Source organism: Myotis myotis, unplaced genomic scaffold (assembly GCF_014108235.1).
Source record: "Myotis myotis isolate mMyoMyo1 unplaced genomic scaffold, mMyoMyo1.p scaffold_m19_p_8, whole genome shotgun sequence".
Lineage (NCBI taxonomy): Eukaryota > Metazoa > Chordata > Mammalia > Chiroptera > Vespertilionidae > Myotis > Myotis myotis.
Genome location: NW_023416390.1, coordinates 92,865,939 through 92,892,285, shown reverse-complemented (window position 1 = coordinate 92,892,285; position 26,347 = coordinate 92,865,939). Strand labels below are relative to the sequence as shown.

Below are 26,347 nucleotides of genomic sequence, written 5' to 3'. Positions count from 1 at the left end.
AAAGAATAAAAATGGCGACAAACAAGTATCTATCAATAATAACTTTAAATGTAAATGGATTAAATGCCCCAATCAAAAGACAGGGTAACTGAGTGGATAAGAAAACATGACCCATATATCTGCTGTCTACAGGAAACCCACCTCAGAAAAAAAGACGCACACAGACTGATGGTGAAGGATGGAAAAAAGTTCTTCAGGCGAATGGAAATGAAAAAAAAGCTGGGGTAGCAATATTTATATCTGACAGATTAGATCTCAAAGTGAAGGACATAAAAAGAGATAAGGAAGGCCACTTCATAATACTAAAGGGAGCAATCCAACAAGAAGAAATAACTCTGGTAAGCATATATGCACCCAATATAGGAGCACCCAAATACATAAGAAAAGTTCTGGAGGGGATCAAGGGAGAGATTGACAGCAATACAATCATAGTAGGGGACTTTAATACTGCACTATCACCATTGGACACATCCTCTAAACAAAAATTCAGCAAAGAAACATCAATCCTAGATGACTCACTAGATCAGATGGAATTAATTGACATCTTCAGAACATTTCATCCCAAAGCCACAGAATATACATTTTTCTCAAGTGCAATGGGTCATTTTCAAAGATAGACATATATTGGGTCACAGGCAAATTCAAGAAGATAGAAATCATATCATATCAAGCATCTTCTCAGATCACAATGGCATAAAACTGGAAATCAACTACAATAAAAACAATCCAAAAAAATCAAACACATGGAGACTAAATAGCATGCTATTAAGCAATGACTGGGTCACCAGAGAGATCAAAGAAATAAAAAGCATCATGGCAACAAACGACAATGAAAACACAACAATCCAAACCCTATGGGACACAGCAAAAGCAGTCTTGAGAGGGAAGTTCATAGCTCTACAAGCCTACTGAAAAAACAAGAAATAATGATAATAAATTACCTAACCCTACATCTCAAAGAATTAGCAATAAGAAAAGTCCAGTGCAAGCAGAAGGAAAGAAATCATAAAGATCAGAGCGGAGATAAATGACATAGAGCCCATAAAACAATGCTTCAGCTTGGTTTTAATGTCCCATGGGGGCTGGTCTTAGACCCCTCTCTACTGTTCTGCCTGGCACGTCTCAGTTTCCTGTTAGGTAGTCAGCACCTTGTTGAAGTCCCCAGCGATCGGACGCTACAGCCTTGGTGTCCGCCAGGCAGGACTAATCTGCCAGCTTTGCCTGCCTGCCTGCCTGCTTTAAGTTGTATTTACACAAGCGTCTATTTCTGACACAGCCTCTAGGTGGTGGTGTTTCTGTATTAGTTTCCTGGAAAATGGCACCTTAACCCAGGCCCCAAGGGCTCCCTGGGGGTATTTAGAATCTTTGTTTCCCTGCCGAGCTCAAGGCTGGGTGCAGCTGCACTGCTAGGAGGGTCTGGTCTTCAGGAGAAAAATGGCTGTTCAGGATTGGAGGGATGGACTGTCCCAGAGCTCGCTTCCTGATCATCTCTCCCTATTTGCTCCCCAGCTTCCACAAAACCACCTTCCCCTGCATTGCAGCCTCAGTGAGTGTTTGTAATCGAAGGACCCTGTGTATTGGGTTTAGCGAGGAAAAGCAAGGAAAATATAAAGACAGAGTGACCACGTGGCTGTGTGTCTTTCTCCTCCCGGCACTGTGCGGCTGGTGCAGAACTTCAGGCTGCCTTTCTGGGCGCAGCCTTCCATGGCTGTGGGCTTAGATCTAGAGTCCCCGACTCCCAGCAGCCCTGTGGGACCCCGTCCACAGTCGAGCACTATACTGACCCCAAGGGCTGCAGATTTGGTGCAGTGCAGTCTCCCTCTGAGACTCTAGTCCCGGCTGCACACTTTTCTCCCTCCAGCCCAGATCCCCGAGCCCACCTCTCTCCAGGTGACCTCTGTCCTTTCCGTCCATAGATTGTCTCACCAGCTGTGTTTAATTCGCCAATTCTAGGTCGATTCAGCTGTTTCTTCTGTCTGCTCTGTGAGAAGGTGCAGGACCCACTTTATCTCCCCCTGGACAAACTTTTTGGAGCCTGCAGCCAGGGAGGCTGGGGTCTTGGTGATCGTGGGTTCGCAGCTGAGGCAGCCAGTCCCTGGGTGTTTGGCTGTAGGGTCCCGGGAGGTATCCGAGGTCTCCCCAGGTGGAGGTGAGGCTGGGCTCCCAGTCACAGCCACTCTCCCCTTCAAGATGGCGTGGTCTCTGCGGTAGAGCCGGCTGCTCCAGGAGAGATTTCAGTGGGAGTAGAGCCTGCCCAGCCAGGGGAGTCTCGTCCGCCAGCCCCCACCAGTCCTAGGAATATAACTCGCTGGGACATTCTTAAAAGAGAACTTTGGTGATGGGGACAGATCAGTGTGTGCTGAGGCGGTGTGAGGGCAGAGGTGACTATAAAGCAGTGGTTGTCAACCTGTGGGTCACGACCCCTTTGGGGGTTGAACGACCCTTTCACAGGGGTCGCATAAGACAATCGGAAAACATATATAATTACATATTGTTTTTGTGATTAATCACTGTGCTTTAATTATGTTCAATTTGTAACAATGAAATTAGGGGTCACCACAATGAGGAACTGTATTAAAGGGTCACGGCATTAGGAAGGTTGAGAACCACTTCAAAGGGAGAGCACAAGGGAGGTTTTTGGGGTGATGGATTGGTCTGTATCCAGATTATGGTGATGGTTACACAAATCTATACATGTGTTAAATTTTTAGAATGGATACCACCTCTCCCCCAGAGAACAGTCAGTTTTACTGTGTGATAACTTACAAACCAAACTAAAAGAAAAAAATTTGGAAGACAGTAGGTATTTGGTCAGATTGGACTGGAAATTGATGGTATAATCATATCATCTGCATTTGAAACTGAGGACAGCTTGAGGCTTTCTGCCTGAGTATGGAGTTAGTCTGTTCATGTTCCTCTTTCCCATAGGTCCCAGGTCCCAGGGGTGGCAGCCAGGCTTGGGATCGGCCACACAGTCCACGCTTCTCTGGTTCTGTCTCTCCTGTAGTTCCCTGTGTCACCTTGTCTCTAGTTGGGTAGAAGAGTGAAACCAAACAGCTCTAAAGAGTTTTGAGGTCAGGCCCTCAACAGAGCAGAGAGCAAATGTTAAATAAGGGAATGGGAGTTTCTTGACTGTTAAGCATTAGGCAGAATGATAAATCTTGAAGTTATCTCAAAAAGGAAGATGGCTGTGCTCTTTTACAGATTTTCCAAAAGGAGCCCTGTTAGGCCATTATATGAATAAGAAATTCTTAGGACAGTATTTATATAAAGTGGTTACTGTATGGGAGGCACTGTGCCAATTTTAAGTATTTATTGAGAACTTTTAAGGGGCAGGCACTGTGCTTGGCACTGGAAACCAAGTGGTAGGGGCCAATAATGAAAGAATCACACAAATAAATGTCGAAGAACAACTGTGACATAATGTGCAGTGAAACAGGCCACGCACAAGAAGCACATGCTGTGATTCTGTTATCTAAAATTCAGACATCCTGACGACTGAAGCCAGAGCCTTGGTGCCCTTGAGGGTGTTGACCCGCGGACAGAGGAGAGGCTTTGGGTGCTAAGGTCACTCAGATCTTGACCTGGGTGGCTCTGCAGGTGTGTGCCGTGCACTTCAGCGGCTGGAAGTTCTTCCCCGGGGCAGCTGTCACGGTGTCGGAGGTGCTGAAGCCATGTCACTGGTTTGCAGCCAGATGCCCCAGGAAGGACTTGTTGGGGCTTGAGTGCCCAGCAGGGTCCAACTCATGCGTCCTTGGAGTTGGTAATCCCTGGGTCATCCATAGTGCTGCCTCCTGGGGCCCATGTTAGATTGGCACCTCCATTGCCGTGGTAACCATGTCCTGATGTGGGGAACCTGGTCTGGGGTCCTTGGCTACTCTTTTGGAGCTACCCCGGACCTTGGTTTTTTGTTTGTTTGTTTCCCGTGTGTGTGTGTGTGTGTGTGTGTGTGTGTGTGTGTGTGTGTGTGTAATCCATGTTATGCTGCATGCAGTATGTGGAGCTCTATAAGATCTCGTTGTTTGCCTGGGTTGGACAGCCCTCTGCTGTTTCACTATTAGGTTTTGGTTTGTGCTTTGGTGCAGTCTGACCTCGAACTCCTCAGATTGTTATCATTGGCCTTACCTTTAACTGTGGTAAGACGAGCTTTTTAACTTTCCGTCAGAGTACAGTTGACCCTTGAACAACTCGGGGTTACAGGCGTCGGTCCTCGTCTGTATAAGTTAAGCTGGCCCTCAGCGTACTCGGTGAGATTCGCCACCTCAGATCGAAAATACAGCCCTGGCCGGTTTGGCTCAGCGGATAGAGCGTCAGCCTGCGGACTCAAGGGTCCCAGGTTCGATTCCGGTCAAGGGCATGTACCTTGGTTGCGGGCACATCCCCAGTGGGGAGTGTACAGGAGGCAGCTGATCGATGTTTCTCTCATCGATGTTTCTGACTATCCCTCTCCCTTGCTCTCTGTAAAAAATCAATAAAATATTTTTAAAAAAAAAAAGAAAATAGTGTGTCATGGACGCTCGCATTTTAAACTTGTGGTGTTCAAGGGCCAACTATTAGAATTTGAAAAAGGTGAGTCCATGGAAACCCGTAAATTGGGTCTTTAAAAGTAAATCTCATACCCTTTTATGTGTTTATTTTATTTACTTCGATAAATCAGAAAGATACAACATTCCAAAGAAAGGAGGACGGGAAGCTGCTGCTCTGCCAGCTGGTTGGAGGGCTGTGGAGAAGAGAGCTTCCTAAACCCAGCTCGTGCCCCTGCTCTCTCTTTAGTTTCTGGGAAGCCAAGCAGGTCTTGGCTCCCTTGGTTCCTCTGGTCCCCGTGTGCCCAACCATCTTCCTGGTAACCTCAGAGCAAGTCTCAGGGTGGCAAGTCTGTTGGCGGATTCAGAGCTCAATGGCACGTTCAGGGTTGTAGTTCCCGCTTCGAATTGCCACTGGGGCTCTCGAGTGGACAGTGCTGGAGCGCTCACACGGAGCTCCCTGGGAGTTGCTCCCTTGCTCTCCTGTCCCCCTTCTTTCTCGAGTTCTGGCCGTGATGATTGTGAGTCCCACATGGTCGTTCCAGTCCAGACAGGCTCCTGTGGTCCAGGAACCCGGGGTCAGCCAGGTATATCACAGGCCAGTGTGAAGTCGCAAGGCTGCCTGTGGTACTTGAGCATTTACAAAAGTGACCGTGTGAATCACTGATTGTCTCCCCAGCCAAGATGTTCCGACGGGTGCTCACCATTGTGCAGGCCCACTGCAAGCTGGGTTTGACCGCAACCCTGGTCCGGGAAGATGACAAAATTGTTGACTTAAATTTTCTGATCGGACCCAAGCTCTATGAAGCCAACTGGATGGAGCTGCAGAACAACGGCTACATCGCCAAAGTCCAGTGTGCTGAGGTAGCTGTCCCCTTCCTTGCCGCCTCTTGGGGCGTGGCTCCTCCCAGGGTCGGGGAGTGGATCAGGTAGGTTACTCCCAGGCAGGCACACAGGTCAGGGCCTGAGCAAAAGTGCTGCCGTCTCGTGCACCCTCTGTCTGTCCCCTGTGAGCTGGGTGCGGTTATGCCACTTCACAGACGTGGGAACCAACCACCTCCAGGGCATGCAGGGAGTGGCTGGGTGAGGGCGCTAATCCAGGCTGGCTTGGCTCCAGAGTCCGTGCCCCTCCTTTCTGGGAGTGAGTGCCTACCTTCACTGGGGTGGTCCTGCGTGGGCAGTCATCCTGGCCACCCCCCACTGCCAAAGCCTAGTGGTCAACACCTGTGGTCCCCAGAAGGCGCCCGTGGCCTTGATAATTTTATTTCTAGGAAGACATTTTCCCCAATATCCTATATAATAAAAGCCTAATATGCAAATCGGTCGCTATTGATGTGCACTGACCAGGGGACACACGCTCAACACAAGGCGCTGCCCCCAGCCCGCAGGCCCTAGGCCAGCCAAGGCAGGTGCCAGCGGGGGGCCCCTGACCACCCAACTGGTTGTCCTGCAGAGTGAGGCGACCAGCAGTGGCGGTGGAGCCGGCTGGTGAGCGGGCGGTGGGGGGGGGGTGGGGCTGGCCGGCAAGCAGGCTGGTGCCGCCCCCTCCCCCCCCATCACTTGCCTGTTGCCTCTTGCAGAGGGAGGTGACTGGCGGCAGAGGGGTGGGGCCGGCGAGTGGGCAGACCCAGCCCCCGCCAGTTGCCCCACAGATTGGCCCTGATTGCTGGCCAGTCCTAGGGGACCCTACCCATGCACGAATTTCATGTATTGGGCCTCTAGTTCTATAACGAATACCTGCACAGGTAAATGATAAAAGTACATCTTCAAAGATGTCTTCTCAGAAGAAACAAGAACAAGAATTCTTCCTGGCACCTAAAATTGACTTCCTCAGTGGCTAGAGTAGGGTGGCCTTTGTCATGAAAGGGTGGACAGGGGGCTGTTGGGTAAGAGAGGACCATGTGCAGGTAGACTTGCTCTGTTGAAAGCTTCCTTATCTCTAGTTATGCTTTGTAATCACCACCCGTCTTATGAGACAGAGTTGCCAGAACCTTGGGGACCCTGTCCCTCTCCAGTTGCATCTCCCTTCGAGGTGCATCTGCCAGAGCAGTGGCCTACAAACTTGGATTACGTTACATCACAAACTAAACAGCAGGGGGTCGCTGTCTCAGGGCTATTTTACCACCTATGTATAATTTCCTGGACAGGGTTGTTTCGTTTTATCTTTTAAAACATCTTTATGTATCTCAAAGGTGAAACAGATTATATATTTCTATGACATCATTTGCTCTATTTTTATTCTTTGCATAATGCATTATTTTTTGATGAACGTAGCTGTAGTTCATCCCTTTGATTTGCTCTGTAGTATTCCATTATACAAATATACCACAATTGGATATGTAATGGAATATTACACAGCAGTAAAAAATAAATCTTCCAATGGTGACAGACGTTCGGGTCGGTAAGTTGTTTGAAGTTTTTTTTTGTTTTGTTTTGTTTTTTAAAATATATTTTATTGATTTTTTACAGAGAGGAAGGGAGAGAAATAGAGAGTTAGAAACATCGATGGGAGAGAAACATCGATCAGCTGCCTCCTGCACATCTCCTACTGGGGATGTGCCGCAACCCAGGTACATGCCCTTGACCGGAATCGAACCTGGGACCTTTTAGTCCGCAGGCCGACGCTCTATCCACTGAGCCAAACCAGTTTCGGCTGTTTAAAGTTTTTAATAGCTTTATCAAGATGTTTGCATTCTGTGACATTGACCTGTTTTAAGTAAATACTGTTATTTATAACTTACTTGGTTTTAGTTAATGTATCCCCCCAATCTAGTGTTAAAACATTTCCGTTACCCCCAGAGTTCCCTGGCGACCATTTGCAGTGAGTCCTTGCTTGTACTCTTGCTCTAAGTAGCCACTGATTTGTTTTCTGTCTCTATAAATTATAGCTTATGACATTGCTGCAGATGTTTTTGTACCCATTTCATGCCAGAGTTTTTCTAAAGCGTTGTTCACGCTGTGGACTGTGACATCACTTTGTGGGTCATGGTCAGGATAGAATAGAATCTACCAGAATGCCTATGTATTAAGGGTATATATTGTTTCATGAAATTGTGTTTGTGTGTGTGAATGTTTAGTTTGTGATGTAACGTAATCCAAGTTTTAGGCCACTGCTCTGGCAGATGCACCTCGAAGTAACACTGCTGGGTTGAAGGCTCCTTGAGGGCCACCTTCCTTGTCACGCTACAGCAGACTTTTCCAGAGCGAGTGTGCCAGGGCCCACCCATCAGGGCGAGTGAGGGCGAGCCACCTCTCCACTGCCCAATAGCTACTTGTTTTCTTGTAACTTTTGCTAACCTGGTAAGTGTGAAATGCATTCCTTTATGGTCTTAATTTGTATTTTCTACTGTACTAATGACATTGAGTATCTTATCAGATAGTTATTAGCCCCTTATGTTTCATATTTTGTGAATTGCAGGATTTTAAACACTTTTTGTGAGAAAAGAATTGCTGTGGTTATAAAGAATGAGCACCTCTAATGGAGTCATAACAGGAGATGACTCAGAGGAAACCAGGAAACATTAACAGCAAAACTCACGGATTTGAGCGGCACGCAGGGCTTGGCTCCCAGCAGCGGCAGCTGAGCCCAGGGTGGCAGCATGAGTGGCTTGTGGTGCTCATGGGGAAGTGCACTGGTCCTGGCCAGAAGCTCAGTCTGTTAGTGTGGTCTGCGTGGCTTGTTCCAGTGCAGAGCTCCCAGGGTGTCATTTTTTATTTGTATGCAGTCTTGAGACCTTTGAAACTCACGGTACATCAGTCAGTGTATTTGCCTGAGCTTCCTTTAGCTTGTCAGCAGCCCAAGCCCAGGGCCTAGCACAGAAGAGGTCCTCAGGAGTCTTACTGTCATTCTTATTTGGGTGCTCAGATTGCTTTAGATGTGACTGATGAGACCACCTTCAAGCTTTCTTCTATGGCCACATGACATGTCCCCATCATTCTGTGAGCACTTCCTTGCTTTCTGGGCCAGCAATATATTCCTGACTCATCTGGTACTTGTCCTGCTCTTGCCCTGGAATCAGCTATTTTCCATGGAGCTCTTTCAGTAGAGAATGTAATTTGCAAACCAAGTTCTGAGTGTTGGGTGCATTCATTGATACTAGAGTATCATTGCTGGGCTCACTGAACAGGCAGAACTAGGAAGTGTGTGTGTAGTTCTCTGTGTGGAGGTGGGTCTAAGTGAGAGGGACCCTCGCACCACTGGTGGACAGTCTGGTGCCCTTCGTGTGGAGCTGGTGTGGAAGTAATTCCCTGCACGTAGAGACACTGAAAGGTCTGGGGCAGTGTTTAACATGTGGAGTGCCCGGCTCCACATCACCTATTGGGTCTGGTTTTGGGTGTGTGTGTATGTGTGTGTGTGTGTGTGTATTTACAGTTATATTGAGATATAATTTACAAACCTTTGTTTGTTTTAAAGTTAATTCTACTAAATGAATGGTCTTCACAAGTTTCTAATTGTGTGATATATAAACTTGCACACTAACCATGATTCTTATTGTATTACAGGTTTGGTGCCCGATGTCTCCTGAGTTTTACAGGGAGTATGTGGCAATCAAAACCAAGAAACGAATCTTGCTGTACACCATGAACCCCAACAAATTCAGAGCTTGCCAGTTTCTTATTAAGTTTCATGAAAGGAGGAATGACAAAATTATTGTCTTTGCTGACAATGTGTTTGCCCTGAAGGAATATGCCATTCGACTGAACAAGTAAGAATTGAACAGTTGAAGTTGGCTCCTAAGCCAGTTACCGTCCCTTTGTGAGAGTGCAGAGGTGACTGGTTTTTCTCGAAGCTTTTAGGAACTTCTAGGATCCAAAGGTCTGGTTCTGTGGCCCCAGCCCCAGGAACCAGGCAAGACAGAGGAACAAGTGGTTGGAGTTAGAGGTTACAGTACAGAAAAGGGGGCTTGGTCACCCTGAGCCCAGGGAGCAGGGACTAGAGTAATGGTGCTTTGGACCTGGACTCCAAGGGTGGGCAGAGGTTGGCATTGGGAGTTTCAGACCAAGTGAGCACTGTGGGTTGTAATGAGGTCAGGCTATGGGCCAGGGACCAGGGAGGCAAGGCAGACTGGCCGGCATCCCGGGTATGGCCTCCCCTTGAGAAAGCTTCTTAGGACATACCAGAGTCCTCACCAGCCCACATGCCTGTGTTTAAAGCCTAGTTATTGTAAATTCTCTGCCAAGTAAGGAGGATTAGGACTGTGGGCCTCAAGGGCGTGTATGTGTAGTGGAAGGAAGGGCCCTTTCTGCAGGCAGGCCCTGTTCTTCCTGTGGGGTGGTAGGATGGAGGGCAGTGGCCATGCAGACCAGCTTGTCTTGAGTAAGCTGTGACTTAATCCTCACCCATGCAAGGAATTCAATTGCATTGTTCCCATTTTACAGATGACAAAGCTGAGACAAAAAAAATTTAACTTTTCTTAAATTTCTAAAATTGTACCTTTAATTTTTTTATTTTTTTTTAAAATAAACCTTTTATTGTTGGTAGTATAAAGATTTTATTTTTTATCAGAGTAACATAGTAGTTAAGAAAAACCACAGTTCGTGTATCAGTCTTTCCACCCACAATTCTTGTTCCCCAAAGGCAGCCACCTTCTTTTTTTAATTAATTAATTAATTTTTAATTTTTAAAAATCTTTACTGTTGAGGGTATTACAGATGTCCCCCCCTTTTTCCCCTCTACTGTCCCCCTCTACCCGGTTCCCACCCTGCCCCAGACCTTCACCACGCTATTGTCTGTGTCCATAGGTAATGTCTATATGCATATAAGATCTTTGACACAGACAATAGGGTGGTGAAGGCCTGGGATGAAGTGCAGGGGTGGGATAGAAGGGGTCAATTGGGGGGAAAAAGTTGACATATGTAATACTTTCAACAATAAAGATTTAAATAACAAACAAACATACACACAAAATATCTTTGGTTAATCTCTTCCCACCTACTTTCCCCACTTCCCTTTGAGATTTCTCAGTCTGTTCCATGTTTCCATGCCTCTGATTCTATTTTATTCACCATTTTATTTTGTTCATCAGATTCCTTGTTCACTTATTTTGATTTTTAGATTCAATTATTGATAATATACATTGTAAAATGGCTATGTATTTATTGCCATTCTATTGTTCTTATTTTTTTAATCTTTTTTCTTCTTCTTCCTCTTCCTCTTCCTAAAGAATATCCTTCAACATTTCAAGTAATACTGTTTTTTTTTTTCTTCTGGAGTTAGTAATTTCCCTGTCATTGCTTTAGGTTTTTTTTTTTTAACAGACTTAATTGTTCCTCTTCAGACCCTTCCTGCAACATGAACCCTTCTCAGCAGGGTCAGACACGTCAGTACTTTTTAAATCTCTCCCTGGCGGGGTGCCTACCAGCACGCCACCTCTCGGACTAGAACCGCTGCTCAGCAGAGTCGTGGGCTCCCTCTGACAGCATCCCGTCCTTCCCCGACCTCTTCCCTGTGTGGGAGCCCTCTTTTCTGTATCTCAAGTCTCCTCTTTCTTAGTCACTCGTTTTGAAGGAGCACATCCTCCAGTAGATTCCGGAGGGAAGAAAGTTTTTTGGGACTTCCCTTGCAGATTATTTATTCAGCTTTACGCTTGACGAGTAGCTTGGCTGGGCCTCAGAATGGTAAAGGCAGGCTCAGTTTTGCTGGGGCTTCCGTTGTGCCTGCTGGGAAGCCTGGTGCCCTTCTGATCCCTCTCTGCACAGGGTCTGCTGTGTCATCTGCTTCCTCTCTCAGAAAGCTTCTAGAATCTTTTTTGAGATTTCAAAACTGTATGGCTAGTGTGGTCATTTTCTTTTATTGTGATGGGCAATTTTAACCCTTTTCTGGTTAATCCTCACCCGAGACACATTGATTGGTTGCCTCCCGCACACCCCCAACCGACCAGGCCTTTGACCGGGAATTGAACCTGTGAACCTTCAGTGCTTGGGGCTGATGCTCTAACCACTGAGCACTGGGCAGGGCCATTAGACCCTTTTAATAGGAAAACTCGTGTTTCAGTTTGAGACTTTCTTTTCTTTGTTAACTCATCTTCTCTTTTTCTGTTCTGTCTTTCTTTGAATCCCTGTTGTAAGATGTTAGGTCTTGGAACAACTTTCCCAGTTTTCTTTTTTTCTCCAATTTTTTCTCCCTTTGTCTGCCAGCCCTTCTATTGAAGCATTTGTGAGTTTGCAAGAACTCTTCCTTGCTGACTGTTCCTGTTTCATGCAGTGTCTTCTCTGGGCTGGTCTAGCTTTGACATTTCTTCTGTTCCTGCACTGTGTCTCCTCTCTTCAAGTTTCATTATTTTGATTGCTTCCCTCTGTCTGCAGAGCCTGTCTGACTTGGTGATCCCTGGCTGTATTTTCTTGTTTAAGAGTCCGTCACTAGTTAGGCTGCTTCGTGTAGCCTCGGGGTGACTTCCTGGTCACCAAAGCAACACTGCACGTTGAATTGCCTTTACCTTTTCTATAACTTGTACGAAATCATCCACTCGTGACTGTCATTTGTACCATTCCTTCAAATAAAGTAATTTGGTACCAAAGAAAAAAGGGAGTCAGCCACTAAGAAGCAAATTGGCCTTCTGAATAGCTTAGCCCACCTGTGGACCCCACCATGCGCGATGGGCAGGAACCTGGTGACGCATGAAGAGATTGAGAAATGCCAGTATCTCCAGGTCTTTCTTGGGCATGACAGCTTCTCCAGAGAGGAATCTTCGGGTCTCCTGGCTGCCAGCATGTGGGGGGAGAGGGAGAAAGGGATTCACTTTCAGTCTCACCTTTGCCCTCAGCTCTGCCTGAGGTCCCTAAGTTCTATGCCTCTATGAACCTAGAAGTTAAGCCTCCAGGTTTCTGCCAGATGCGAGGAGGCACACCTGGCTGCTGGGATTGGGGCCTCACCCTGCTCCTCATTTGATACTCGGCCAGCCCTTGTCTGCTGTCTGACCCCCGCCCCCTTCCCAGGCCACTGGCGACTAGGTCTGGAACGCTGTGTGTTCTGCACATAAGAGCTTGTTTGTGCTGGCTTTCCCTCGTGCGGGTTTGGGCATCTGCTTCCTCTCTGTGTGTTGACTTCCACAATATTGTTCACTCTCTGTTCTGCTGTTACTTCTCCTGTTCTCTTTGCCCTTGTGGGTTTCTCTTTTTAATTCTGCATGGTGACAGTTTGAGAGGGGCAATAAAGCAATGCGTGTTTACTGTGTCCTATTTAATAGCTGTCTTCTCTCTCCCCTCCCCTCCCGCCATTTCAGTGCTCCATCTAGATTCTTCCTGGAGCCTTCTTCAAGGGCCCTGCCCTACACCTGCATTCAAACACACCTGAGGCTTGTCCTTTGGTTGTCGTCTCCTGAGATCTGCCTGGTCAGGCACACGCATTTGCCCGGCACTGTCGAATCTGTGCCTGTCTTGCACCATGGAGGGCAGCAGGTCATGGCTCTCTGATGGATACTGGAAAGATAATTACAACTTTTACTTCTCTTTCTTGTGTACCTCTGGCCTTTAAGTATATGAAGTGCTTTTGCTTGTCTTGTTTTCTTTCTTTAAGGCATGTGCTTAGGACTGAGGTGGGGTGGGGATCTCCGAGCTTCTGGCTCATCCAGCCTTAATAAAAAAGGCATAGGCGTCACTCAGGACTTTGCAGGAGAGACTGTGGGTTGTTTGGGATATGAGGTGGGAAGGACACCACTTTGGATTCTGACGGCTGGACCTGACTCCCAGCAGCTCCTCTTATTAGCTGTGCACCTCGGGGGTGCTGTGTGCCTCTCGGCCTCCTCGCTCTGTCACGTGGGCTTCCTTACCAGCACCGCCTCAGGATTCTTGTGCCCAGCATCTACTCGGTGCTCGGCTTATGTGAGGGGCCCTTCTGCAGGTCGGTTGCCCTTCTGTTTCATTTCCTGTGTGGGGCGTCTTTAGAAACAGGGCTCACGGTCATGTGAGTCGTTTCTTATGATGGGGGAGGAGAAAACGAGCCACATAAAACTTGGGTGTTGAGAAACAGGTGGCTCTGAAGAGGGGGTTTCCTAGCATGACACGCAGAGGAAAGAACAAGATTTGTGTGGTGCCCGAACACTCTGTATGACAGGCTTGCAGTGTTTGGGGTGACCTGAGGCCATCAGCCTGGGTGTCCATCTGTCCCAAGCCCCACCCTGCTTCCCCACGGCAAGGGTTTTGCTCTTTCAGGTACACCCATTCCTAGTTAGTAGCACAGGGTTGGGAAGCGTGTGGAGGGTCAGAAATGCTCCCTTCTGAGCCTTCCATGTAATGGCCTGAGAGGTGGAGTGTTTACACTTGGGTTCAGCCTTGCCAGTCTCCTGCCCCTTCGTTCCTCGTGTGTAAATTGGGAACATGAAACTACCTTTCACAGTCTGAGCACTGTCGGCAGGGAGGGATGGATTTTTTTCAGCATAGCATCTTGCTTGGTGTTTGGTGTGTGTGGGACCTGTGTAGCGGTAGTTGTCCTTGTTATCATCGCCATCACTGTTGTTACCCCGGGAAAGAAAGCCACAGAAACAAGGTCATTCCGTGAATGGCATTGCCAGGTGCCGAGAGGTGACGGATGACCAGCGAGGCCGCCAGATATGGTGGTGCTCTTTGGCAGAGAACTGGGTTTTGAACTTGGTGTTAAAGAAGGTCAGTAGAGAAAAGTCTGGAAGGGGGCTCCTTTCTACTCCTTTCTTGGAGGAGAATGCCTGTGTCATTAGGAAAAGAGTTGCTCCAAGCTTTGGTTTACAAATAGCGTTGTTTCCTTTGCCACCTTCATTGAGCTTCATGAAATCCAGGGGGTTCTCTTTGTATAGACACCAAGCTTGGAGCTAGAGACCTAGTCCAAAAACAAAGAAAAAGGTAAAAGGGAATCCCAGGGAGAATGGTGACCTTGAACCTCAGCTCAGCGGTGAAGGGATTGCGTGTGTGTGTTTTGGAAGGGGGTGGGGAAGGTGCATTGCCACTCATGTTTATGGGTCTCCTGCAGACATTCTTGGGTGGCAGGCCTCCTGGGAGAGAGCACTTTGCAGGAGCTCCTTTTCCCTCTCATGTGTTTTTAGGGTAATTGAGGAGTGATTCTATGGTCTTCCTAATACGGTCTTGTTCTTCTCTAGACCCTATATCTATGGTCCTACGTCCCAGGGAGAAAGGATGCAGATTCTCCAGAATTTCAAGCACAACCCCAAAATCAACACCATCTTCATATCCAAGGTCTGTGTGGCATGCAGTGATGGTGAGGCCCCAGCAGCCCCAAGGCCTGGGGCACTGGCTGATATCTGGGCAGTGAGTTGGTGTTTGTGGAAGGAACATCACGTGTCAGTTTTCCTTCCCAGTGTCTGGGTAGTAGAAGAAGTAGATTTAGGGTTTTATGTATATGCATAATCTCTAAAGTCCTTTTGCTTGACTCAAGTTTTTCCCATCTCTTTTTGGGATGCAGGAATTTTAAGTTGTATTTTCTTTATAAAAGGGGAAAGTTCATCACCTACTCGGGCAAAAGTAGGCATTTGGATGAGATTCTCTTTGTGGAGTGGGAGATGCTGCAGGCGTGGGTAGCCTTGGGCCTGGCTCCTGCTGTGCCGTGGTGGGTGCTGAGCTGTCGGCCTGGCTGGGGGGTGGCTTTCATTTGCAATTAGAAGCTTGTGGCCCAACTGTTTGGAACAGTCATTCAGATGAGAATAGACCCAGAACCCCAAAGAAACGAGATTTACCCATAAAAATGACCTTGGCTGGGTCTCTAAGTACCAAACTTTGATGGTGGTGGTGGTGTGTGTGTGGGGGGGATCTAGATGGTTGTAGCCCCCAAACTGACGCAGCTGCTCTGAATCAGAATCCAGCCCAGTGAAGGCAGTGGCACCCATTAGGTCACCTCTCGGACACGTGCTGCTGGCCCCGTGGCCTCCATTTAAGAGTGTGGATGGTTTGATGCAGATGTATTTCTGTAGCAAAAAATAAGAGCCACTCACAGAAAGCCTCTGTTGATGGGGCCTCTTGTCTTGGGCTGTTAGCAGCCCACACGGAGTGCGGCCGAGAGGAGGGTGGTGCCTGTGGGTCCCGATGGTCTCAGGGACGGCTCTCAGGAGCATGCGCACTGGGTTCGAGGGGCTGCTGCATCGGAGGGCCCTGGCATAGGAATAGCGTAGTGATCGCTTTTCTAAAGTATCTGCAGAGCTTGTTTAAGTGTGAGGCCAGTTGGTTTTTTTCTCTTGTCGCCTCATATATGAAAACCTTCCCAGACACACAGCTACTTCATTTCCATAGGTGGGTGACACATCATTTGATCTGCCAGAAGCAAATGTTCTCATTCAGATCTCATCTCACGGTGGCTCCCGGCGGCAGGAGGCCCAGAGGCTAGGGCGAGTGCTCCGAGCCAAAAAAGGTAAAGGTGGCCTCTCCGTTCTGCTCCGGGAGGTCCCTCCTGAGCCACCTCAGATGGGAGGGGGAGGGCTGAGCTGCTGTGCTTGTGTGATGGTGATCTGGTGCTCCTGGGCCAGGCATACTCTGAGGAAGGCAGTCCCAAAGCGAGGACCAAGGTGTCCTTGGCCCTTGTCATTTGCCAGGCATTGGGGTTGAGTATGTGGATGTTTTCCATGACGGCTGCCTGGAACTCACGCAGATACCCTCTAAATTGAGCTCTTACCCACGTAGATAATAAGAGGAGCTAGGTGGCAATGCTTAATGATACAGACATAGAAGGGAGAAAGCAGAGCTCGACCACCTCTGCAAGTGTCAGAGCTGGAAGCTGTCCCCTGAACCTCAAGTTAGGAGTAACCACAGGTTACTGAGCAGCCACAGCTGGACACCTCCCTCACAACCTGTGAAATGGGAAGCACAGGGCGTGGGTGCTCTGCTTGTTAACTGTGGGCGTTAACAGGCCTTGGACTTCGGTTGCAGGCATGACAGGGACTAACATTGCTGCTCAGAGGTGGCACCTTTCTAGGACCAGGCTGTCCTAAGACAAGGACACGGGCCCTGTGCTCAAGGAATCCACATACTTAGGAGGCATCTGGACTGGTTGGATGTTTGAAAATGACAACATTAGTGGGCACATGATGGAATTGTACTGTATTTGAATATGTTTAAGAAGCAACTAATTGATTGTGTTTAAAGTGGAGAACAGGGCAAGTTAGAAATAGCAAACATGGACTTGAGCACAGGCTAACCATGTGGCCTTGGACAAGTAAATTGTCCCTCTGAGCCTTGATTTTCCCTCTAAAGTAGGAGGGACAACCTATCTTGCAGGACTATTTTGAGGAGTGAGACTTACATAACAGAATATAGTAGGCTGCTGGACAAATTATAGCTTTTATAGACTGACAAGCATAATCTGATTAGCATATATGAAAGTAATTTAGGACTTACTCCTTTTAACACCAAAAAGAAAGAAATGTGATTTGAAAACCCTTTGAATTTGAATTAGAATTTTATATATATATTTATATGTGACTTATTTTCCAAGGCCAGTATTACTCTGATACCAAAGCCAGAAAAGGACACTACAGAAAAGAAAATTACTGACCAATATCCCTGAGTATAGATGCAAAAATTCTCATTAAAATATTAGCAAACTGAGTGTTGGCAAATTAGCAATGATGAAAGGTTGAAAGCTTGTAAGCTTTTCCTCTAAGATTAGGAACAAGACAGGGATACCCACTCTTACCACTGTTATTCAGGTTAGTACTAGAAGTCCTAACCAAAGCAAGCAGGCAGGAAAAAAGAAATAAAAGTCATCAGAATTGGAAAGGAAGAGGTAAAATTGTTTTTATTTGCAGATGACATGATTTCCAATAGAAAATCCTAAAGACTCCACCAAAAAAAAAACACCTGTTAGATCTAATCAATGAATTCAGTAAAGTTGCAGTTTATTAAAATGTTAACATACAAATGTTAGCATACAAAAATCAGTAGTGTTTCTATATATTAACAAAGAATTTTCTGAAAGAGAAATAAAATGATCCCATTTACAGTAGCATAAAAAATAATAAAATACTTGGGAATAAATTTAACCAAGGAGGTGAAAAGATCTCTCCACTGAAAACTATAAGACATTGATGAAAGAAGTTGAACACAAGCAAATGGAAAGATATCCTGTCTATGTGGATTAGAAGAATTAATATTGTTAAAATGTCCACACTACCCAAAGCCAGTGCATTATCTATGAAGACTCCTATGTCATTTTTTTACAGAACTAGAAAAAATAATCCTAAAATTTATATGGAACCACAGAAGACCCCAAATAGTCAAAACAATCCCGAGAAAGAGCAAAGTGGGGGCATCACCCTTTATGATTTCAAGCTATATTATAAAGCCAGAGTCACCAAAACTGTGGCACTGGCACAGAAACACAGAAAGAAACCTAAGCGAATATGGCCAACTAGTATTTGACAAGGGGGCCAAGAATACTCACCGGAGAGAAGACAGTTTCTTCAATAAATGGTGCTGGGAAAATTGGATAGTCACATGTACAAGAATGAAACTAGACCTCATTCTCATACCACTTAGAAAATTAACTTGAAGTGGATTAAAGACTTAAATAAAAGACCAGAAAATGTAAAACTCACGCAGGAAAAAAGCTCCTTGACACGTGTCTTGGCCATGATTTTTTGGATAAGACACCTAAAGCAACAAGCAAAAATCAATAGCTGGCCCGTGCTGCTCAGCGGTCAGAGTGCCAGCCCGTGCACCGCGGGGTCTCAGGTGCAGTTCCTGGTCAAGGAAACATACTTGGGTTGCAGGTTTGATCCCTGGCCCTGGTTGATGTGTGTGCGGGAGGCAACCAATCACACATCCATGTTTCCCTCTCTCTTTTTCTCCCTCTCCCTCTCCCCCTCCCCCTCCTTCCTTCTCTCCCTCATTCACACACTCTCTCCCATCTACTCTCTCTAAAAATCAATGGAAAACATATCCTCTGGTGGGGATTAAAATAAACAAGTTGAAATCACCTCAAACTAAAAAGCTTCTGCACAGTGCAAGAAACATTCAGCAAACCTGTGGCATGATCAGCAAAACTATGGAGCTGGAGAAAAGATTTGCAAATTATATCTTAATAAGAGGTTAATATGAAGACCTCATATAACTCAAGAGCAGAAAGCCAAAATAACCCCAGTAAAGAATGGGCAAAGGACCTGAACGGACATTTTTCCAAAGAAGACATACAAATGGCCAACAGGCACATGAAAGGATGCTCTTCCTCAATCATCCGGGACATGCAAATCAGAACCACAGTGCCTGTCAGAATGGCTGTCATCCAAAGAGACAGGAGAGATGGTGGCAAGGATGTGGACAACAGGGCACCCCTGTGCCTGCTGTAGTAGGATTGTAAATGGCACAGCCACTACGGAAAGCAGTGTAAAGATTCCTCAGACACGTAAAGACAGAACTGCCATGTCATCCAGCAGTTCCACTTCTGGGAATATATCTGACAGAATTGAAACCAGTAGGTCAGAGAAAACCCCACCCTCATGTTAATTGCAGCATTGTTTACAATAGCCAAGACATGGTATAATCCAAGTGCTTTGAGAGGTAAATGTGTAAAGAGAACGTGATACTATACATGAGAAGAGTGTTCAGTTATTAAAAAAAGGAAGTCCTGCCATTTGCAACAACAGGGTTGGACTTTGAGGGCATTAGGCTAGGTGAAGTAAGTCAGAGAAAGACTAAACTGTATGATCTCACTTATATGTGAAATACAAATAAAAACCCAAACCAAACATGGGTTCAAATTTGTGGTTACCAGACTTGGGGGAGGGGTGGGGGTGTTGGATGAAGGTGTTCAAAAGGATTAAATTTACTTCTAGTTATAAGGTACTGGGGCTGTAATATACAATAAGGTGACTATAGTTATAAAAAAAAAACATAAACAGGCCACTTGACAGTGGAGGCGCGGCCATCCTGGAGGCACGGCCTCACCCATCTCACTGCCCCGGCCTCTGGGTGGGAAAGCAGGCAGCGTGCCTGCGGGCGGCCCAGCAGCCTGGCAGCCGAACTGTGTGCGGGACACCAGGGAGCAGACAGGAGGAGGCCCAGACTGAGGGTGAAACAGGGTCTAGAACCGGCAGCGCTCCGTGAGCGTCTGCGCATGGGAAAGCCTCCTGCCAGGCACGGAAAGGCCCTTCTCAGCAGTCCGCACGCTGGCCTGGGCTCCTGGTCAGAACACGGTCTGGGCTTCTGCCTGGATCAGTGCTTCCTGAATAGCTATTTTTTGTTTTTTTCCAAATAAATTCTTGTTGCCTCTCACTTTGGCCTTTTATTATTTCTGTTATTTTAAAATTTTGATCCATTCACACTGGATGGCTATTGTGTTGGCTGTTGTCTTTTTTTTAAAGTCTTATTGATTTTTTAGAGAGATGAAGGGGGTGGGGGAGAGAGAAACATTGATCAGTTGCCTCTCGTATTCACCCTGACGGGGTGTTGAACCCACAACCTGGGCATGTGCCCTGACTGGGTATCGAACTGTGACCTCTTAGTTTGTGGGTGGACACTCAGCCTCTGAGCCACACCGGCGGGCTGTCTTACTATTGAGTTGTAATGGTTCTTTGTGTAACCTAGATACAAGTCCTTTATCAGATACATACTTTGTAAATATTTTCTCCCATTCTCTGGGTTTTCCCATTTTTTGATGGTGTTCTGTGAAACACAGAAGTGTTTAATTTTGATGACATCCCCATGCAAAATCAGGGCAGTCGCCCCGCCTGCAACTCTCCCACCGCATGGTTTGCTTGTGAGCCCTGGACCCTGAGTCCTGCGCGCTCACAGCTCATGTCCTTTCTCCTGCTCTCTCCCCAGGGATGGTTGCAGAGGAGTACAATGCCTTCTTCTACTCGCTGGTCTCCCAGGACACACAGGAAATGGCTTATTCAACCAAGCGGCAGAGGTTCTTGGTAGATCAGGGGTATAGCTTTAAGGTATGTTTCCATTTGGTCTCTGGTCAGAGTAGGACCACAGCCTTTCTGCACTCGGGCTTCTAGGAGAAGTGGGGCCCTGTAGTCCCAGTGGGCAGAGCTCAGGCGTGGGCGCTGCCAGGCTGGGCGCCCTCTGCAGGCGCCCTCTGAGTGACTTGCAGGGGGCTGTGAGGCAGCGTACTGCTCAGATCCCCTCCTGCCCACCATCCCAAAGAACCTCTGAAGCAAGAAGCTGGAATCTGCTTACTCCCATTTTACAGTTGGCTTGTGCAAAGAACATTAGATGGTGGTGGGAAATGTGCAAGGCTAAGGACTTGAGGTGCCAAGAAACTGTGGCCCTAAGTATGTTAGTCTGAGGCCCTGGGGTTACTTTCTTAAGGGGCACTCCCTCCAGGTGCCTGGGACAGCTCTTGCCACAGCAGCTGGTGCGTCTGGGCCTCAGTGGGCCTCAGACATGAGAGCCACCCGGTATACCACCAATCAGGCATTTGAATAACTTGGGAAATTCTAAAGCTTAAGCTTTCATTTGCTGAGGCATTTTCTTTCCTGCTGACACGAATAGTAAGCTTATGTCAGAGTTCAGTGTCCCAAGGGGGTTTTGTTTGAGGGGTGGGGAGGGAGATGCGGGGAGCAGGGGACTAAGAGGACCACTAGGACTTGGTGTATAGGCTACCAGGGTCTTGACTTGAGAGAGACTATGGGTGTTTAACACCGATTCTGTTACTAACCTTAGACACGAGGGTAGAGTGGTCTGACACCACCTCCCCTAGCTGGAGGCAGGGACACTTTTCAGACGTCTCGTGCTGGGCTGGAGGACAGGACTCTCGGAACAGTGTTCTGAAGGCCTTGCATCGGGGCCTTGGTTCATATCGGTAACGTCTGTGCTGCTAACAGCATTCCTGCCCTGGGTCCCTGGGCGAGCGTGGGGTAGCGGCAGCACCGCTCAGGAGCGCTCTGGCTTCTCTGAAGGGTGAGCTTGGCGAGAGGCCCTGCTGTGGGGTTGTCTGTGTTGGCTGCAGCTTCTCTATCTTCCTCACCTTTGGTGCTGCAGCGGAGAGCAGCCAGTCGGAGTTCCCAGAAGCATGACTCGACGGGTGGGCCAGCCAGTGCAGAGGGGCCCCATGTTGTACTCCAGATCCATGGTCACCAGGAGAGCCATTTTCTAATCAATCCAAGCTTTTTGCAGGGATAGGTAGGAAGGCCTTGTGGTAAGTTACCTGCAAAGAAATAAAAACCACATGCACCTGGCTGGCATCCTGCCCTTTTAGAAAAAACATCTCACAGATTTATTCTCGACATTTTGTTATTTGTAAGTGCTCCCTCCTGCTGGGAGCCCTGGGTCCAAGCCAGGAGGTTGAAGCCCTTCTTGGGGGCAGGGGAGGAGACAGCCGGCGGTGCCTGTCATCTCTGGTCCCCTTCATCACCTGCTGCAGGACGGGAAAACTGCCAGAGGGGGGTTAAAATGGCCAGGACCCCTGCTGATCTGTAAATGGTCATTTAGCTGCTGTGGCTTGGGAGCAGATTTCTCTGGAATTTTGTTAGCATCTGTCTTGCAGTCACGGATTATGCTTTGTATTGAAGGTGACTCCTAAACGTAATCTCTGGACTGCCCACGAGCCCCACTGGTAGCGACCTGCTCCGCTGTGCGCTCCACGGCCTGGGGGAGGGCAGTGACTGAGCCAGTGGGCCCAGGAGAAGGCGGCGGGGGCCAAGGAAGAGGAGACAGAACGTGTCACCTGCTGGCTTTGGCTTTGCAGGTGATCACAAAGCTTGCTGGCATGGAGGAGGAAGAGTTGGCATTTTCAACAAAAGAAGAACAGCAGCAGCTCTTACAGAAAGTCCTGGCAGCCACTGACCTGGACGCTGAGGAAGAGGTCGTGGCAGGAGAATTTGGCTCGAAGTCCAGCCAGGTGAGTGAGCGAGTGGTGAGGCTCCAAGTGTCCGTTCTCCTGAAGGACCGAGTGCGTAGACACATGTACCGTCATGTGGGAATGTGCCTATGAAGGTTTCTGAAAAACTTGTAGAGGAGAATAGTAATGACGTATTAACCTATTGGTATGTATCATTCCTGTTTTTAAAAAAATGTTTTTATTGATTTCAGAGAAGGGAGAGGAAATGTGGGATGGAGACATCAATGATGAGAGAGAGTTATTGATGGATCGGCTGCCTTCTGCATGCCCCCCACTGGGAATTGAGCCCGAAACCTGGGCATGTGCCTTGACCGGGAATCAAACCGGTAGCCTCCTGGTTCATAGGTTGATGCTCAACTACTGAGCCCTGCTGGCTGGGCTGTGTCCCTCCTTCTGTACCTACTGTTTTCATGGCTGAGCCCACAGTGGCTGTAATTGGTCTCTTGCTCTGTTCACAAAACAGCCTGGCCTGAGCATTTGTTAGTGTTGCTATGTTGGCACCCAGGATGGCAAGCCTGGCCCCAGGCTCGCACTAGGTGGCTGCCAAAGGAACGTGACAGGCTGGGACCGCCACTCTTGGCCGTGGGCAGGTCACCATCACTGGTTTCCCCCTCAGCCACTGAGCTGAGCCTGCCAGCCTGTCAGACAAGTCTGAGGACCAACTCGTAGAGTTTTGGTACTTGTTTGGAAAAAGATTTAGTGTTCTGAAAATACTCAACTTTTTATTTCGCAAATACTTACTGAATGCCTCCTATGTGTCAGGCAAATATAGGGCATAATACATGAACGTATCATCATGGAAAGTTCTTAGCCAGGCCTGCAAGGCGAGAAGTATAAGTTGGTGCTTTTTTTTTTTTTTTTAATATATTTTATTGATTTTTTACAGAGAGGAAGGGAGAGAGAGAGTCAGAAACATCGATGAGAGAGAAACATCGATCAGCTGCCTCCTGCACATCTCCTACTGGGGATGTGCCCGCAACCCAGGTACATGCCCTTGACCGGAATCGAACCTGGGACCCTTCAGTCCGCAGGCCGACACTCTATCCACTGAGCCAAACCGGTTTCGGCAGTTGGTGCTTTTGAAAGTAAACTGGAATGAGAGCCAAAGGGGAGCAGTGGCTGGAACAGGGAAGGGAGAAGCAGCGTCGCCTGGGCAGGGGTTGCTGCCCTCCCTTCGGCCTGAGGCCCTTTCCCCTCGGTCTGCGCTGTGGCTGGAACTCTGGACCCTGTAGGGAAGCCCTGGGGAAGCGCCTTGCGTCTGACTGACTGAGTCCCCCTATAGGGGGACCCCTGCGGCCACGCTGTTCGAGGTGCTGACCGGGGCCTCTTTCCTTCGCTGTGATGTGGTCCATGGGTGGGCTGGACTCGGGCAAACCCTGGACTGGAGTGGTTTCTGTTCATACCACTCAGGCCTAGGCAGGTGTGTGGTCCCCCTGGAAGTGACATCACTGGGATGCAGGCTTCCGTGTGTGCCCCAGGTCACGTGACACGTAGAGCCAGGGCTCAGCGCAGGGCCGCTGGCTGTCCACTGGCTTCACAGCCTCACGGTGGGGTCGTAGAGAATTTTGAGGGACGTCTGTGCTCACTGTTAAAAAATTCTCTTCAGAACTTGTCATGGAGAGAGGCAGGGCCACATTAGGGTAAGGAAGGGACTCCACAGCCAGACGGCTGCGTTCCAGTCCTACCCTCCAAGAGCTGAATGATCTACAGCAACGGTTCTCAACCTTGGCTGCACATTAGAATCACCTGGGAATCTTTTTAAAATCCTGATTTCTGGGCCTCATCCTCCGGAAATTCTGTTTGTTACTAATGTGGCCCCACCCCATAACAAACAGAATTTCTGGAGGATGAGGCCCAGAAATCAGGATTTTAAAAAGATTCCCAGGCCCACCACCACCACATACCACCACCAACCCCCCCCCCCCCCAAAAAAAAAGATTCCCAGATGATTCTAATGTGCAGCCAAGGTTGAGAACCACTGATCTACAGGCTCCTTAACCTCTCTGTGCGCCAGCTTCCTCCTCTTAACACTAGAAAGACTGAAAGTTAGTATATACCTGTATTGCCCAAAAGCAGTCAGAATGACTGCACTGTGAAAGAATAATATCGGAGCACTCTTCACTCATGTTCCTTAGCTTTTCCAATAACTCACTTCTATTCGACATTTCTTTCATGAATTTAGGGCGCAAAAGAAATAAAATAAACAACTTATTAGAACAAGTATCACTGCATAAAGATTCAAATAACAAGGACTAGTTTAGCTTATTGAGCAACTGCAACTTATCAAGTATCGACAATTTATCATGTACTTGTATGTTATCATGTGACGGTAATCGAAAAAAAATGAAAACTGTTATTTCAATACAGAGCCGAACTGGTCATATAAGAAATTTACTCAATTCAATAATAAGAGTCATTTGATTATTTAAAATTTCCCAAGCTTGGGCAATATAGGTATAACACATATATATACCGGAAATGAAGGAGGGGGAGGTAACTACAATTATTAATAAACGCATTTATATGTTGTACAAAAAGTCACAAAATTCTAAGACATTGTGTCCTTATATACATAATTGTTTTTCTAATTGAAATTAAAAAGCAGTCAAAATGACTTCCTTGGGCAATCTAGTGTTAAAGGGGTGTGCTAATGATGTGGGCCTTGGATAAGGTAAAACACGTAACACATGGTTACTTAGAACCATGCCTGAGACATAGTGAGTGGTAGATGAGATGTTAAAAATAGTGAGAGTTGTTAAACTGTAACATTGTATAAAACTGTGATAAATGTTGTAAAAACAGCGGGGTCCCCCACAGGTGTCTCGGCGCTTTGGGACCATGAGCTCCATGTCTGGGGCGGACGACACGGTGTACATGGAGTACCACGCGGCACGGAGCAAGGCTTCCAGCAAGCACGTGCACCCGCTGTTCAAGCGCTTCCGAAAGTGATGCCAGGGCCACGGGCGAAGCAGCCTCCACCAGCGTTGGCCACCTGAAGTCGGTGTACTATCTGACTCAAAGAAAATGCATGAGAACTTGGTTCTGTCTTCATGCGTTAGTCCAGGGTTTTCAAACTTGTTGGGGAGTGGTCGTTCCAGTATATAATATTTGCAGTATTTGAGGTGTACTTTCTTACTGTTCTCTTGAATAAACAAATGGACCATTTGACCACTCTTCACTGTGGATGTCCTTATTCTTGTCAGAGGCACGGCCATGTCTGGGTGCTGACCCTCCATCAAGGCCACCCTTGCAGCAGGCAGAGCAGGAGGGGGAGCCCTTCCCAGGGAGCTGCTTGGGGCCCATCAGGGGGGTTGGGGCTCCGTACCCTGTCATGCACAGAGCAGGGTCGATCAGAGGGTTGGGGAGCTCCCCCTGTCACGCACAGAGCAGGGCCCATCAGGGGGTTGGGGAGCTCCTCCCTGTCACGCACAGAGCAGGGCCCATCAGGGGGTTGAGGAGCTCCCCCTGTCACTCACAGAGTAGGGCCGATAGGGGAGTTGGGGCACCGCCCCCTGTCACACACAGAGCAGGGCAGATCAGGGGGTTGGGGCACCGCCCTCTATCACACACAGAGCAGGGCCGATCAGGGGGTTGGGGCGCCGCAGCCTGTCACACACACAGCTGCAGGGCGATCAGGGGGTTGGGGAGCTCCCCCCTATCAGGTACAGAGCAGGTCTGATCAGGAGGTTGGGGCACCTTCCCCTGTCATGAACAGAGCAGGGCAGATAGGGAGGTTGTGGCCCCGCCCCCTGTCACACACAGAGCTGCAGGGCGGTCAGGGGGTTTGGGTGCTGCCCCTTGTCACACTGATCCCAGTGCTGGGAGGCCTCTCAGCTCCGCTGATCCTGGTGCTGGGAGGCATATTCCCCTTTTACTATATAGGATAGAGGCCTGGTGCATGGGTGGGGCTGGCTGGTTTGCCCTGCAGGGTGTCCTGGATCAGGGTGGGGGTCCCCACTGGGGTGCCTGGCCAGCCTGGGTGAGAGGATGATGGCTGTTTGCAGCTGGTCACACACCCTTCAGAGTGGGGGTCCCCACTGGGGTGCCTGGCCAGCCTGGGTGA

At 48.0% G+C, this 26,347-nt stretch overlaps 1 protein-coding gene across 5 annotated transcripts in view; it reads left to right on the top strand.

The window, feature by feature from the left end:
• Positions 1-25,458, top strand: part of ERCC3 (ERCC excision repair 3, TFIIH core complex helicase subunit) — a 49,158-nt gene extending 23,700 nt beyond the window's left edge. The window contains exons 9-15 of one of the 5 annotated variants that reach the window (XM_036318726.1): positions 5,203-5,387; positions 9,027-9,229; positions 14,591-14,687; positions 15,735-15,852; positions 20,259-20,377; positions 22,132-22,284; positions 25,087-25,458. In XM_036318726.1, the coding sequence (XP_036174619.1) occupies positions 5,203-5,387; positions 9,027-9,229; positions 14,591-14,687; positions 15,735-15,852; positions 20,259-20,377; positions 22,132-22,284; positions 25,087-25,233 (1,022 nt within the window). In that variant the 3' untranslated portion in view covers positions 25,234-25,458. The other 4 variants (XM_036318727.1, XM_036318729.1, XM_036318728.1 and 1 more) reach the window with 4 other exon arrangements.
• The last annotated feature ends 889 nt before the right edge of the window (positions 25,459-26,347 follow it).